This window comes from Anopheles darlingi, chromosome 2 (genome assembly GCF_943734745.1).
Source record: "Anopheles darlingi chromosome 2, idAnoDarlMG_H_01, whole genome shotgun sequence".
Lineage (NCBI taxonomy): Eukaryota > Metazoa > Arthropoda > Insecta > Diptera > Culicidae > Anopheles > Anopheles darlingi.
The window spans coordinates 93121902-93136901 of NC_064874.1; the positions used below are offsets into that span (position 1 = coordinate 93121902).

Sequence of the window (15000 nt, forward strand, 5' to 3'; positions counted from 1 at the left end):
GCAGTTCGACATACAAAAATAAATTGCTTCGGTTTCCGTTTTCCGTTAGAATTGTGTTCGACTTTTGCTTCTCTAACCTAAGATTTCTCACTCTCTCCCCTTCATTCTCGCCTCCTTATCCTGCTTTCTCGACGCCAGTTGGATGCATTTCATGGGTTGCATAGATTTGTTGGATTATTCTAGTCTATCGGAAACATTCGTTGGTTATGTTCTGTCACACAGAGAGACAGATAGAGAGAGAGAGCAGGAGACGGAGAGAGAAGAATGCAGTACAATCGAGCGAACTAAGCGAAGCCCCCAACGGGTTGCCCTGTGGAGTAAAATCTAAACTCCCCTTCAAACTCCGTCAGTTTTGCCTAGGTGCATCTTTGGACATTTTTCGAAATTAATAGAAACCGATCGCTGCTACGCAGACGAAGCCCCTGTGAGAGGTGTTAATGATTGTGTATGCCAGTTTGCACTTCTCCTAATACAAGACGCCCCATTCGTCTGAATGGTGGTGGTGCCGATGCGGATGGTGGGAACAGTTGTCAGAAAAAAAAAACAGAAAAGATGGACCTCATTCTCATGTAGGTGTCGTCGTCAACTACGTTGTGTGGGTCTTACACCACCTTACATTTCTAATTCATTTGTATCATTTTTCGGCTGATGCTTCATTTACTCCCTACCTCTTGGTCGGTATAAAAAAGCTATAAACGTAACTAATCTCCTTTAGTTCACATTTCCCACTCCCCGGTACCACAATGGACCAACGTAGGTCACACTGTCTCTACACACCTAATGTTATTAGTCGTTTCGAAGACACAACCTACAGTTCTTGTCATGAACGTAGCATCCCCGCAGTAGCATCTTTGCTGCGTGAGCCTGAGTAGGGTGACCGCCGTTCGCGCCTAATAAACCTACGCTGATCTCATTTGTTTAACTTTCATGTTTTGCGTTGAGGATAAAGTCAAATACAGTTGATGTTGCTGTTGCTGCTGCTACCAGGATAATAAAAAAAGGCTACGAAATAATTATAATGCTCTGATGAAAAAGTGTCCACACCGAGGGATTGATTAACCTTGCGCTCGTGATCTGTTCGTTTGCCTTGCCTTTGCTAAAATCAATGAGACAAATAGTATAACGTAATTAAAATCACCTAAATTAAATGACTCGGAACGTTCACGTACATCTAGCAACACTGAAAGATGTTTACACTTTCTAAATATATGCATACATATGTAATAGGTAGGTATAAGGTCTGTACAATTAAATAATTGAAAGCAGCGCGTAAAACGAAAAGATAAACGCATCGCATCCAGCGGGTGGACTTTCGGCGACGCACCCGGCATTGTGATGTTGCCAACCGTTATAGCGCCCCAGTTGTGCGATAGCCGTGTAGTGGTGGTGCTCTTGCGGACAGTGAAAGCGAACCGACTTGGATTGCGCTGCCTGCTGCGATGCTCGAACACATTCACATCTCATCGATAAACTCCACGTGGGTGAAAGGGAAGTGGCCGGTTTTGCCCTTCAGCTCACCCTCCCACTGCCCATTGATGTTCGTCTTAAGCACCTTTATGATATCGCCGACGCTTAGTTTGAGCGCGGTTTCATCGTACGCGTTGGGGACGCGTTCCTGCTTGACCCGCGCCAAGGCCGGCAACTGGCGGTTTAGGTTTGATTTAAAAATATTTGAATTTTCCGAATGATGCAGCCCTGCCGACATATGATGATGACCCGACAGTCCACCTGTACCAACGCCACCGCCACCACCACCAGCCCCACCAGAGTTGGGCCTTTCGATGATGTTTTCTTCGTACCGCGTTACGTACGGAACCGGAATCTGACCGGTTTGTCCTTGGCTGTTGCGAGCCGTCCACCACTGTTCCTCGTCCTTACTAATAATGTGCAGAATTTCGCCCTTCTTAAACGGCAGATCATCTGGATCGCTACCCTCGAAGTCGAACTTCCCTATCACCTTCTCCTGCCGGCGAATCATCGGACGCTGTAACGGTGTAGTGTCGAGATAGTGCAGCTTGTAGAACGACAATAGATCGGGCAAATCGGCGAACGTTTGGTCACCGATTCGGTAAGCGAGGCACTCGTCGCCGGATGTTATTTTGTTAATGATGTAGTGGCTAACTTTGGAATCCTCCCGTACGCACAGCACGAAATCGCCGACGATCGTGGTGCTATCACGCACCAGAAACACTCCACTTTCCCGCTCGTTCATCAGCAGATCGGTCGCTTCCTGGCGAGACATCGGCCCAAAGTACCAGCTCGTCCGATCGTATACATCGAAGGATGCCATTTTTGATCGTTCTGTTGAACCTTCCGCTATCGCGCGATTCGGCTGAAATCGCTTAGTAACGAGATCTAAAAAAGCAAAGCAACCAATGAATTACGAAATCTCCGTACAGATGTGGCGCGTTTGCTTACCTTACCGGGGGGAACAACTGGGTTACTCTTTTAAACAGCAGATGTGCAGGATACGCCGTATTTCTCTCGTGCACTACTTTTAGCGGTGATTCATTGACAACATTCTACAAAGATACGACCAAACACGCATGCATCAATGAGAGGGAGGTTCATCAGCGCAGTGTTGAGCGAAACGTTTGGCGATTTTCTAATTTTCTTTAATCATTTCAATCAAACCGAGGCCCACCCTCCCTGCATCCCTCCCTCCACACATCGCCTTAGTTTATGCTAATTTGAGCCGCTCGTCGGCAACGATGCTGTGAATGTTATTACTTAACCGGAATGGCACAGCACTACTACTACAGTTTCATCGAAACAATCGACAACACTATGTTGCTCCTCAATGAATGGTGCTCCAACGTACCCAAGCAATTATCACTCTTGGCCAGTTTTTTTCTTAACTCATTCCCTTCGCCACGCCGTTTCATTCACAATTAAATATCGCGCTACCGCACTGCATTATGCACTCTTCTCCAACGCTCGAGCCCCACGGGGGAGGGGACAGACCGAGCGTGATGATAAGGAACTTCTCGAGGACGCAACCACCGCCCTGCCTTGATGCACTTTCAAAGGGATGACGACCAAAACAACTCGAAGGCTCCTCGTCGGAGGCTGCTGACTTCGCACAAAAGTGGGCGCTTGGGTAGATCAGGTGCCGTGCCGAAAACGGGAGTTGGGAACATCGAGAAACATCCAGGGTGGACGACCGACCGACCAGCGAGGAAGACGAAACTTACAGCAGCATAATCAAGAAGAGTTTTCCTGCGTTGTCTGCCGAGCGGCGCTCCCTCTTTCGCCACCAGAGATCGCAGCCTATCGATTCATTTTTCACAGCCGCGAGTCCGCTTGACGTCACTGCACTCTAGTTCGCGATGCTGCGTCCGGAAAATGCCTTCAACGTGGAAAATATGGAAAATAAAATTTTATGTTTGCACAGCACGCACCGCTGAAACGGATGAAAACCGTACACAAAAGTTGGCAGCACTGCTAAGCGACAGGGATGCCAGACAAGTTTGTTTTTCAACGTCGAACAAAAACGATAAAAACAAAATCTACCCCGAGGCGAAAAGGCGAAAACGAAATCTATTCCGAGGCGAAAACGAGATCTATTCAAATTCAAAGTTTTAAATTGAAACGATCTTGTAGACGGTTTTCCAGGAGTTTATCTTGCAGGACATTGAACGCACGGTGTGACTTCATTTCTTTCGAAGAAAAGGCGTAAAATCAGATGCCTCTTTCCTAACATAAAAATGTTAGGTCGACTTTTATTATTTTCTATTCCTCCGAGTAAAAAGTACATCCTGCTCTTATGAATTGAATACACACGCAAAATATTGTGAGCACTACACTAAGATTGTTGTAAATAAAAAAAAGTTCAAGCACTCGCTAGTTCCACATTGAGAAATCTGTTTTCTATCTGAAAAGTTGTATTTGCAGCTGCTAGTACCCGTATCCTCGTGGCTAACGAACGAAGAAAACGAGCGTGCACTACTATATACCTGTGTCTTATTCCGGTGGCACCCTGTTCCTACATTCTGTAAACTTTAACAAGATTCTCCCATTTTAACATTAAGATTTCCAAACAGATAAAAAGGTACGCCCACTGAAATCTAGATTGTTAATGTACTCCCGGTGGCGCAAGGAAGCGGCTGGCTGGGAAATCATGCAACAACTTCATGAAAAGGCTTTTGCTGTTCGTTCCCCTGTTCCTCTCGTTATGAGGTACGTCTTTAACCAAAGAACCACTAGTTGATTCATTTTCATTAGAACATGAAAATTGTTCATACATTTCCCGCCCATGCAACCGTACCTTCCTGTTAACTCACTGCTCCTTGAGTGCTAAATTCGATCCCGATATGCGAGCGCTCTAATTCCGGACATACTTCAGGTTCATCATTCCCTTACGCGGTCCTACTTCATCCTACCGGAAAATAAAACACGGAGCTTAAGTCACATTTCCCTTAGCCTTTGCCCTGCATGACCCCACTACGGCACAAGCGGAATCGATCGGCTTTATGCGCTCGTTAAAACAATAAGTTATTAAATGCTACACACTTCTGCATCGGCAATCCTCTAATAATCTTGCTAGTTGCGTTCATTTCACTCGCGGCTGCCTGTTCTACCTGTGTCCCCGGAGGAAGACGTTCGATCGTTGTGTGCCCAAAAACGAGACACGATCTATGGCCGGGCTGGAACGATTTTCCAGCGACCGCTCGGATACAGCACACATTCAATCAGAGGGACCGTGAGACCCGCCCTGTTTTCGAATGTTGCACAGGCTACAACGGAGTGTTTATTTTACTGCAACGGTTCCTCGTTCGTTCAACGGAACACCTTCTTCCGTTTCGACCTTAGCATCATCCTTTTCGGGCGGGTTGTTCCAAGCCTGCAGCTCACCGGTTCCCATGAGCACGTAAGCTGATGAACCGACGATGTAGATGACGGCAAGAATCCAGAACACAATTTGCCATTGTGCGTACGATTTCTAGAATCACAAACGGAACAAAAACAGGAGCACCATTAATAGCACACGATCGATAGGCAGTGATAGACCCATATCGCATTTTGCACACCAATCATCCCACTTACCGGATTTTCATTCGTCAGGACGCCCACCATATAGGCTGATACGAATCCACCGAACGAGGACAGGGTATTGGCCATGCCGAAGATTGTACCCGAAAAGTTGGGTGCAATATCCAGACCATTACCGAGATAGCCGGCCGTCACTGCACCGTTCAGGAAGAGCGAGAGCGTGAAGATAGCGACCGCCCATGTTCGGTTTTCGCCCATGTACACCTGAATGATCATCAGGAATCCAGGAGCCATCACAGCTGTAAGTAGCATCGCGAATGTGGTTATCATCAGATTCTACTGGTTATCATTTGCCCATGTGCTTACCGAAAGCCGTAAAAATCTTTCTCGTTTGCGTGGTCGTCAGTTTGCCCGACTTTCTTAAGTAATCCGCCAGGTACGAAGATATCACAGCCATCGCGTACTTTCCAAAGTAAGGCAGTGAAGAGAGCAATCCGTTCTGTCGCAAGAAACATATGCTGGCATGAGTAACTGTGCTGGATGTAACGTTCACACAAACCTCCTGTATGCTTACCTCTTTGATGTTGAAGTTCAGAATATTTTTCATGTAGGTAGGCAGCTGATTGACAACCGTGAAGAAACCGAAAACCGAGGCACCGTGCGTAAGAATGATGGCCCATACTGGCGCAGAGGTAAGAATCTGCTTCCAAGGTACGTACGAAGGTTTCTTCTTTTTGCCGGCCGCATTAATGGCACCCTCGATTTCGTTGCGCTCCTCGGGCGTAATGCGCGGATGAGTGGAGGGTGATTCAAACACCACCAGGAACCAGATGATGGACCAGGCCAACCCCAATCCGCCGGTGAAGTAGAACACACTCTGCCAACCGACCGTTGCGATGAGGAATCCACAGATTGGCATCGTAATGGCAGCACCAAGCGAGGAAGCCATCATGTTGGCAATAAACTTCGATCGGTCCATGGGCGGAATCCAAACGGCGGTCAATGGGTGAATCGCAGGCCAGGAGGCACCAAGGAAGAAACCGAGTACGGCTCGCAGAATGACCACGGCGATGTAATGTGCATTAGCAGCGAGCGGTGTCAGTAGAGTAAGACAACTGGCCCACAGCATACTGTAGCCAAAGACACGCCGGCCACCGACCACCTCCGCCAGTCGGCCACCCGGAAGCTCGGTCAGCACATAGCCCCAAAAGAAGCTGCCCAGCATGAGAGCTTGCTGGCTGGCGTCCCATTCAAACTTGTCCGCTTCGGCGATCGCTGACTGTTCGGTTGTGGTGGCCAATGTTGTTGTTGTAATTGTATCGTTCCCGGCTATTGTCTCGTTGGTACCCGTTGTCGTGTTCACAACGGTTTTCACCATTGCCACGAGGGCGATCGTAAAGTTAACGCGCAGCGCATAGTTCAGCATAAAGCCAAAGATTACCATAATGTTTAACACTTGCCGGCATGTTAGCCATCCTGAAATGAAACCACGTGAGGAAAAGAAGAAAAAGAAAAAGGAAAGTTAGTAAACCCATTACACGCTGACTAACTGTCTCAATTCCATTGTGACGTGCTCTGCATAGAAATAAACCGCAATTGCGTCAAGATCATACTTCAACGGCTGCACACACGTGCTGCTTATCGAGTAGATCGTTGCTAACGAAACATGAATCCATCACTGTTGTGTCACAGTTTCCGCTCCTGTAATTTGCATTCCCATAACCATTAATTCAGGCTGGACAGTGGCGACTGATAGCGAGATGATGAGTTTGTTGCCGCCGGTCGATGGGTACGTCATCGGATAAAGTGGTGGGGTGTGTCACGTCTAACGAGGAAACATTATTTCCAGAGAATGGAATTACTAACGAGGAAATGGTTGCTGGGAATGGTTGCCATGGCTTGCTATTCGTTTCGCCGTAAATCCATCGGTATAAAACGACTTCCCATCAACAAATTATGCGCCTAGACGTATGATTCTAATAACGATTGCAAGAAGCATCTAACAAAATAACGGACGCCATCAACATCCACCTTATCACCACCATATCGCGTTCGAACTGTAAACACATCAATCAAAAATAGCGACAGTGGCACAAACACATGGCGGCATCCTAACGTTTCCAGGATCCTGGAGGAGCAGAGAGCATGGTTCTCTCCGTCCGGGTTACTGCGCGACGGCCCATCATCACGCACAACACATCATGACCTTCAACCTCGCCAATCGTCGTCGTCGTCGTTGTCGTTGGCACGTCATATCAACGGCGCGACCGGCCCCCAAACGCAAAATCGTGATCAACCGCGTGCATCCACAACTCGGCCGTATCGTTCGTACGAAACGATGATAAAGCTATCGTTCGACATTGCCATTTGCTGTACACCATCACATGCTGGCTGGCTGGCGGACTGGTCGTGTCCTCTCGCTGCTTATCAATACGTGGTCAACATAGCGCCCATGGCAACTTGGGGAACGGTTTTTTGGTTGTGGTTGATTAGCCCATTTCGTGAGATCAGCTCACACACTGGCCATTGTGTGCGAAGGGCGATTGGGAGTTACAGGAGTTTTATGGCTTTTGGTTGACGTTTTTTTTAAGCGTTCGTCTACCGCACGCCTCGAACGAACTTGCTAATTTTTTCACCGGCTTTGGACCATCCTCCCTGTGGCAATGTTAATTGATTAGTCAGTGAGCACGACAGTCCCCTTGCTTGTGGAGTGGAGCGATGGAAAAGTTATCGAGTGATATAAAGGCCAATGTTCGTTGGCGATATAAAGGCCAAGCTCGTGCTCTTTCTACTGGATTTATGGTCGTGACGGTGCTCTGATCGTGCACCGATTATTGCTGCGCTTCTTTATCGCAAACTCATTAAGGGTTCGACGCAACCCCGACCGCATTTCGTTCGTCCGGTCCCGGTCCTGCGTGGCTAGTCAGCCGATGTCATCAGGTTTGTAGACCCATTCGGAAAATGATTGACAGAGAAAAAACACTTTGTACTACTCCGCGCTGGCACTGTAGTGCTTTGCTGTCGTATGTCATTGCTGGCGCACGTGGTGGCAGCAGACGTTATCAGTAGCCGTGTAGTTTGTGCGGTTGTGCACCCTCCTTCTTGCGTACACCAAAAGACCGTTACGCACGAGCATTCTATTTTCATGGCGCACCCATCTGAAGGAAGGTCAGCACATATTTTTGGCTAAGAACAGACCGTGACCACCATCCTTCCTCCCTTCTTCGCTCCCGTCCGGTACATGCTTTGCGTAGGATTTTGCAAAAATAGACCAAAAGAAACCCATTCGCAGGTTCTTACGTCGATCGACGGTCGTTCATGGTTATTCTAAAAAGAAACGGATTGCCGGATGGAGCAAGAGCTAACGATGATGGCCACTCAACGAACCGATCATTCATCGGTCACGCAATCTGTAACAGACTGCAAACCGCAACATCCTGTTCCGCCATTCATAGGACCCCGCATACGCCTGCATACGGTGCATACTTGCTTTGTCTCTTCCAACCGAAAAACCATCCATTTTTTTATTCGACAAAATCAACCAACTTTCACCGTTCATCGAATGATCGACCGATCGGCGCAGACGGCTGATAACCGGTAAGGTTTCGAAGTTGAAACATTAAAATTAACCCTGGAACAAATAAACAAAATCCACCGCTCCACGCTCTACGGTCCACGGATTAATGGAAGCTGGATGGTGATAACCTTTTCGAGATTAAAATACCAGCACCGGCATGTGGGCACGTTTGCTGACGGTGCGATTCAATCAGATCCAAGTGTTGCCAACTGAACCGTCCACGTTCTGCAGCATAAACAAATCTAAAGTTCTTCGCGTTTTCAATGGAAGCTGCGTCGCCAAACTGCCTCTACACGACGCAAATAGTACCGCAAACACAGCAAGATCGAACGTCAGCATGGTCTGCGGGTTTATTTAATTGAATTGATGGCGGCCCACCACAACATCAACAATAGGACGTTTTCCAATCGTGAGCATACGTTCCGGATTCGTCTCCGCTTTATTGGTGTCACGCTTTCAATTAATTGTAACGAACACTACGGTTAGGACTCGACATTCCAGACAAAACGAGGCCCGACGATGGGATTGAGAGGCAATCTAGAATGATTGACCTACTGGGATGGGTGGGTGCGCTCGAGGCTGAGGTGAGGCTGCGGCTGCGGTTTCGTCTAGAATGTTCTCTTTTTAAGGGCCATCTGGAGAGAGTTGAACAATTTATTCCCCCGTCATTCCGAGCTACTTACCCGCAATACCGGTAGACATCTTCGATCGAGTGGTTTAAGAACACAGCGATACACGGTACACAAACACACACACGCACACACAAATCACAGATCAACTGAAGAAGCTGCAAGGTGAACAAAGAACATAAGAAATACTTATTAATTATCATCGAAATAACCGGGAGATCTATCCGGAGGAATGGCCAAACAAAGAACGAAACCGGTTGATGTGCTAATGACGAAATGTGTGCCAAGCAAACTACGATCAGCTACGCGCTGCTCGTTAAAGCAAAAGTGGTAACTCTTCTGGAGCAAATATTGACCAAAGCAACCCTTGGGGTTAATTTCTACCAATTAATGCTGCGTTGCGAAATGGCCAGTTCAAAAACCCACGCTCACGATGCGACGAGACACTCCTCGGTGGCATTAGACGCGGTAGCACAGATAGGGCGTTTTGGAGGCAGACCAACCAACAAAAAAATCCTCCCACAGCATCCGAAATGCGACAATACCCGTTTTTGGCGGTTGGTTTCATTTCCGGAAACATCCGGCTCGACGGTGCCGTTTTCCAATGGCCGCCTCTGGTCGACGGCCATTAACGAAATGTGATTCACTCATCTCGTGCCCGACAGTACAATCGCACAGTCTCGTGACTCGATGTTGGAATAATTTATGCAACATTAGCACGTCCGCATATAAACACCTCGATCGAACCGCGGATCGGCATCACCATCAAACCGAAAGATGAGAGACGAAATTCGAGGGTAGTGACGGAGAGCGGGCAGCAAATGGGAAGTGATGCGATAAAAACGCGATAAAAAACGTGCCTCTGCGTGAATCGCACGAGACAATATGTTCGGCTGAAGCTTCAACGGGAAGGCTCAGGGTCATGGCTTCAAGGTTAACGCCATTGCTCCTCCTCCGGGGCGGAACTTTATCTAAGAATGTGGAATTGAGCGTCGACGCCGCGTACGGGGAACCGGTTTCTGCCGGAGCTTTTAATGATTTTTTTTTTGCAAGTCCTTGGTCATCCCGTGTCACCTTGGAGTACCTGCTGCTGCTGCTGCTGCCGCCACAGCCTCCTTGACCCGTTTCCCCCCTTTTGCTTTGCAGATCGAACAGGTCCAGCAGAATGGAAGTGGTCCGAAGTGGTCCACCAGAGGGACGAGCCGGTTGCAGGGTAGACGCATTTGCCGGGGACCACCAGCACCACACACGATCACCGGGTGCGTCGCTGCGGTTCAACGCACGCATTCGCAGACGATTCTTCGTTGGGGCCCCTTCTGCTGCATACGTGTCATTGTGCTCCGCACGTGCACGATCCAATAAAAGAACTCAGTCAAGAGGGGCCGCCGGGTGGCGACTTGGCGTCGTACCAACCTCCACCTCCCGCCTTGTAACTCGATCGCACTTCTTCCTACCACAACCGTTTTCATTCTTTCCGCGCCTCTCGGTCTTATTCTTCTGGCTGGTAGGCGCACATTAATCAAACGCCAGACAACGCAACGCACACAGGTGTAGGGACAAGCACACAGAGCCGCCTATTTTTAGCATACCGGTGATACCGGATTATATAGCATATTTACATTCGCTGTTTGTTACGTTGCGTTCACTTGCTGGACCTCGCGGACCTGGCTCAAACTGGATTTTACACGAACCGTGAGCATATCGTCAACTCTTGCCGGCCGTTTATTGCCATCCACTTGATGGACAACCATGCGACATCAACTACTAGTTTTTGGTGAGTAAGGTTAGGGTAGTCTGAGTGCAAAACTGCCGTTTTGCTTCAATAATCAGCGATTCCCGGTTGCTTAGCACGCTTAAAAGTGATGCTGGCGCCATGGCAACGGCTTTGTTGCCTATGTCGGGAAGGATCCCATCCATATAGCCTGAGGGACGGAGGCAGCCGTCTAACTTCTAGGCGCGCATTTTCAACCAGCTGTTGCCAGATTGCCGGCTGCCTGCCTGCACCAGGTCCCTTTTCCTTTTTTGCGGCACACATCACTCACTCGGCCGTGCACTTCTTTGCGCTTTGCACTTTTGGCGTCATTCTTTTTCCACTTTCTCTTCCTTGTTCGCCGCGTCATCGAAGCAGAACCAGAACGCACTGGGAGACGACGACTTTTCTGGACGGCAAACCGATAACCAGCCCGCGTGAAGTCGTGGGCGTTGCATGGAACACCAGAAAAGACGGCACTGTATAGTTTACGACCAGCGATACCGTCCCCTCGGGAGTGTATGATGAATTATTCAAGACGATAATTAGATCACCAGCAAGCACCAATACCCGCGACCCCGATGCTCGATTCACATTGGCGGTTGTCAACCGCGCGGGCGCCAGGCGAATCACAGTGATCACAGCCGATCGGTTGCCACGAAAGATCTTCCTTTTTTTTTTCTCAGACAAACCCACACCGCACACCTTAAATAACTTGTACCGCGAGCAGCTTCGAGAGAACGTAGAGCCACGGCGAAACTTACCCGCTGTTGCAGCTGCTGACCGAAAACGAACCTCTCTTGAACCTTTCCCGATTCGAAGTGGTACGAGCGCGCCCGATTCAGGTTCGCCAAGCTCATATTTATACACTGCTCGCCACCATGCAGCAGCGAACGTCTCCACACGCACGAAGATTCAACGAAGAAGCTGACGAACAGGCGACCCAACGCCACTGTCCCCTTTCTGTTAATTACTATCATATCATAAAGGCAAACCCTTTACTTCAATTTCGACGCACCCTTTTTGGGCGTGATAGGAATGGAGCATTTTCTACTGCGTGTACGGCCGTGCCATTGGAGCCAATGGGGGGGAGGGGGGGGGGGGGGGCTGTTGTGAAATAGCCAACGCGCACTCCATCTCTTTCTGGCATGTGCGTTTCCACAGAGGATTGGTGACGAAATCCGCACGTGAGGCATGGCGACGCTCGGACAAAAGCACGTGATTTCACCCAAAAATTTCCGATGCGTGAATCATATTGCCTGAAATTCATCACGAAAGAGAAACCAGACATGGGATTATCCCGCGGCTTGGGTCACGTTCGTGAATGTGTGGTAATAACAGCAGCAGTAACAGAAAGGGGAGCAACATGTGTTTCTGCTAACACGCAGTACTTTGCGCACGCATCTATCAATCGCGCACATGGCCCTGAAATTTGTCTGCTCCCGGGGTAGGAAATGCGGAAGAGGAGAATTTTTTTTAACGTCCCGTCGCCAAAATGGCGCCGTAATGTTCATATTTAGACAATTGCTTCAAGCACGTACAGACACTCAGACTTACTGAAAAATGCAGGTTGCACGAACAACGCACGAACGCACAGATTTATCCGCATTAAATCAAGCTTAAATCCAATCGTGGTCCGTTGAAATTCAAACTGTTGACCCCCGCCCAAGCAACTATGATGCCTCTATTAAAGTGCACTCAGAATTGAATTGTGATACGACGAAAGGATAGCTCTGATCACAATTCTGAATGCACCTAAATAGTCCTCCCTGCGTCCCTTACGTGCGTGCACGGTATTCATAATGTACATGTGATATATATCTTTATTCTCTACAAATATATGCATAACGCCTAAATTTAATTTGAAATCAGTATTTTTTTTAATTACAATTAAATTAAACTAATTTACCCATAAAAATTACCTTCGTATCTCACAGATGTCGTGCGCCCCGTTCCGGTGTGGACTTGGGTTTTCTTTGCTAGCCGTGGCGAGGTATAACGCTGAGCTCCGACAAGCAAATCGAACGAAGCCTTTGCTAGCAACATGCAGGACTCCACCACAGTATGGGGTCACCGTGCTGCCCATACCTGGCAGTGACAGTGGTACTGGGCCACCGTACTCCGTGTCGAGGTTATGCGGATGATGGGGTGGGAGAGTGCCGGCACCGTTTGTTATCCGCATTGTCCCTTCATCCGGTGAGGCAACGAGTTACTGCCGATTATGGTGGTGAGGGCGATGATAGTAGTAGCCGCTCGGAGTGCCGATCGCTTTATCGAACCGTTCGACGAGGCTGGCAGGAGGAGCGTTGACGTGGAGGACGGCAAAGAATAGATCATCTGGGCGAGGTTTAACAGAGCGAAAACACCTTCCAGGTGACGCCGTTCCTTCATATCCTCGACCGATGTATGATGTGGATGGTGGCTGTCAAGAAGGAGGGAAAGAGAGTAAGAATAAAGCACCGATATGTTACCCCTGTAAGGACATACCTTTCTTCGCTGCTTTCGTAAGCATCATCTGATGAGCGGTACCGTTACTGAGGTTATCATTGTGATGCTGATTCGAATGGTGGTGGTGATGAAGCGGATGGTGCGGCAGTAGTGTGCATGCCGCTGTAGATTACGAGCAGCAGCTGCTACCATTTCCGAGCAGCAGAGGGCACACCCCATTGGAGACCAGGGCCATAGCCGATTGTTATCCCGCGCCACTGGTACCACTGGCCGAGTACGTGTGATCTTCGTTCGGTGATGTCGTGATAACCGGTGGAATGCTACGGGATAGAGATCAGTGTTATCATTTGTGTGTAAAAACCCCGGTTGCACCACCTCGGCGCCGACGCCACTTACCCATTACGGAAGGAGTTTTCGCTGAAAATTTTCGGTCCATGCTTCAGGGCAAGCATCGCTGTAAGCGCATCCTTGAGTGCCTGCTCGAAGTTTTTCTCCCCCCGTACGGGTTACCGAGCCCGGAAAGGTCGGCAGATGCAGGCCAACTCCGCGCCACCGTGCCCATCGTACACGGCAATGAAAGACACGTCCTCATCAAAGTCCAGCATGCAATTGTGGGCATCCTGTGGGGAAGGGAGAGTCCGCGTTAGTCTCAGCGTGGGATCCGGCACCGGCTTCCTTACCTCCTGGTTCATACGCCATCTCCGCCTTATCCCATAACCATGACCAGAGATACTTCGTCACGATCATGATGCTGCGGATAAACGAAAAACAATCACGTATTTTGTGTGAACTGCACTTACCTCAGCTTACTGTGATTGTAAACTACTATTTCACTTATTCTACACTACACTTTTTCACTAATTTAAACGTTTTTTCACTTGTTTTACTCGCGCGAAGTCATTTTCAGGGATTTACGTGAAGCGCCAGATAGACGAGCGCCTGTCAATTTGTAATCCCGAATTTTGACATTCGCGGCGCGACAGTCGCACGCTCGTCTATCTGGCGCTTCACTTGCCCGCTTATCACGAATTCCGAGAAAGCACGTTTTGCAGGTCTCGTGGATTTTAAAACGTAAATTTGTGTTTTCCAGCATGGTATTCGGCTCAGCGGAGGCCGGAATTATATAATCCCAAGCCGCGCGCAACACACGTCTCTGCCTTCGAACGCAAGATTGCCTGCATCAAGTGACCCGGCGCTGTTAAGCTGTCATTCCAGCGGAAAAGTGAATGAGGAGGCGATAGAAAATTAGCTCGAGGTAAGGATCGCCGATTTTCCGTTCCGGCTGATGGCCGGCAATCGATAACGAGATATCGTTTGTTGTAAGGTGTAAAATCCCGCGGCAGCTAGTTAATTGTGCTATTATTGGTGGGGTGAACATAGGGTTGCTTAGTTGCCTTCGAGACGCGCTAATTCCGATTTCGTAATCATTTCGTAGAGCAGCAAGATAAGACAAATGAAGGCCGTCTTTTCATTCTCCGGTTCTGTTTCATTGTAGAGCAAGGATGACGACTGGAAGTACCGGATCCACATTCCCCAAATGGCAGCTGGCGCTGCTCATCGGAGCGCCGGTGGCCATCGGTCTCACGTACCTGTACTGGCGCAAA

General features: G+C 48.7%; 3 protein-coding genes and 1 long non-coding RNA gene across 6 annotated transcripts in view; 1 reads left to right on the forward strand and 3 right to left on the reverse strand.

Annotated features, from left to right (window-relative positions):
- Nucleotides 1–3410, reverse strand: part of LOC125959905 (adapter molecule Crk) — a 4318-nt gene extending 908 nt beyond the window's left edge. The window contains exons 1-3 of one of the 3 annotated variants that reach the window (XM_049692919.1): nt 3195–3410; nt 2424–2522; nt 1–2355 (exon numbers count right to left, since the gene is read on the reverse strand). The exon at nt 1–2355 is cut by the window's left edge and continues 908 nt beyond it. In XM_049692919.1, the coding sequence (XP_049548876.1) occupies nt 1454–2290 (837 nt within the window). In that variant the 5' untranslated portion in view covers nt 2291–2355; nt 2424–2522; nt 3195–3410 and the 3' untranslated portion in view covers nt 1–1453. Of the gene's footprint in view, nt 2356–2418; nt 2523–2821; nt 3170–3194 lie in introns of those variants that run through there. The other 2 variants (XM_049692918.1, XM_049692920.1) reach the window with 2 other exon arrangements.
- A 276-nt stretch (nt 3411–3686) lies between these two features.
- LOC125959901 (sialin) lies at nt 3687–11797 on the reverse strand. The gene is made up of 6 exons (XM_049692912.1): nt 11713–11797; nt 9253–9356; nt 5567–6468; nt 5359–5491; nt 5047–5291; nt 3687–4942 (listed from the first exon to the last, which is right to left on the reverse strand). Exons 2-6 carry the CDS (start codon nt 9269–9271, stop codon nt 4751–4753), a joined length of 1491 nt encoding a protein of 496 aa, XP_049548869.1. The 5' UTR covers nt 9272–9356; nt 11713–11797; the 3' UTR covers nt 3687–4750.
- Nucleotides 11798–12814: 1017 nt separating this feature from the next.
- LOC125951744 (uncharacterized) lies at nt 12815–14292 on the reverse strand. The gene is made up of 4 exons (XR_007468792.1): nt 14077–14292; nt 13793–14016; nt 13436–13716; nt 12815–13370 (listed from the first exon to the last, which is right to left on the reverse strand). It is a non-coding gene; the product is annotated as an uncharacterized LOC125951744 (long non-coding RNA).
- Nucleotides 14293–14396: 104 nt separating this feature from the next.
- LOC125950958 (mitochondrial import receptor subunit TOM70) overlaps nt 14397–15000 on the forward strand; it is a 2379-nt gene continuing 1775 nt past the window's right edge. Inside the window, exons 1-2 of the mRNA XM_049679371.1 lie at nt 14397–14651; nt 14892–15000. The exon at nt 14892–15000 is cut by the window's right edge and continues 1775 nt beyond it. Of these exons, the coding sequence (XP_049535328.1) occupies nt 14899–15000 (102 nt within the window). The 5' untranslated portion in view covers nt 14397–14651; nt 14892–14898. The remainder of the gene's footprint in view (nt 14652–14891) is intronic.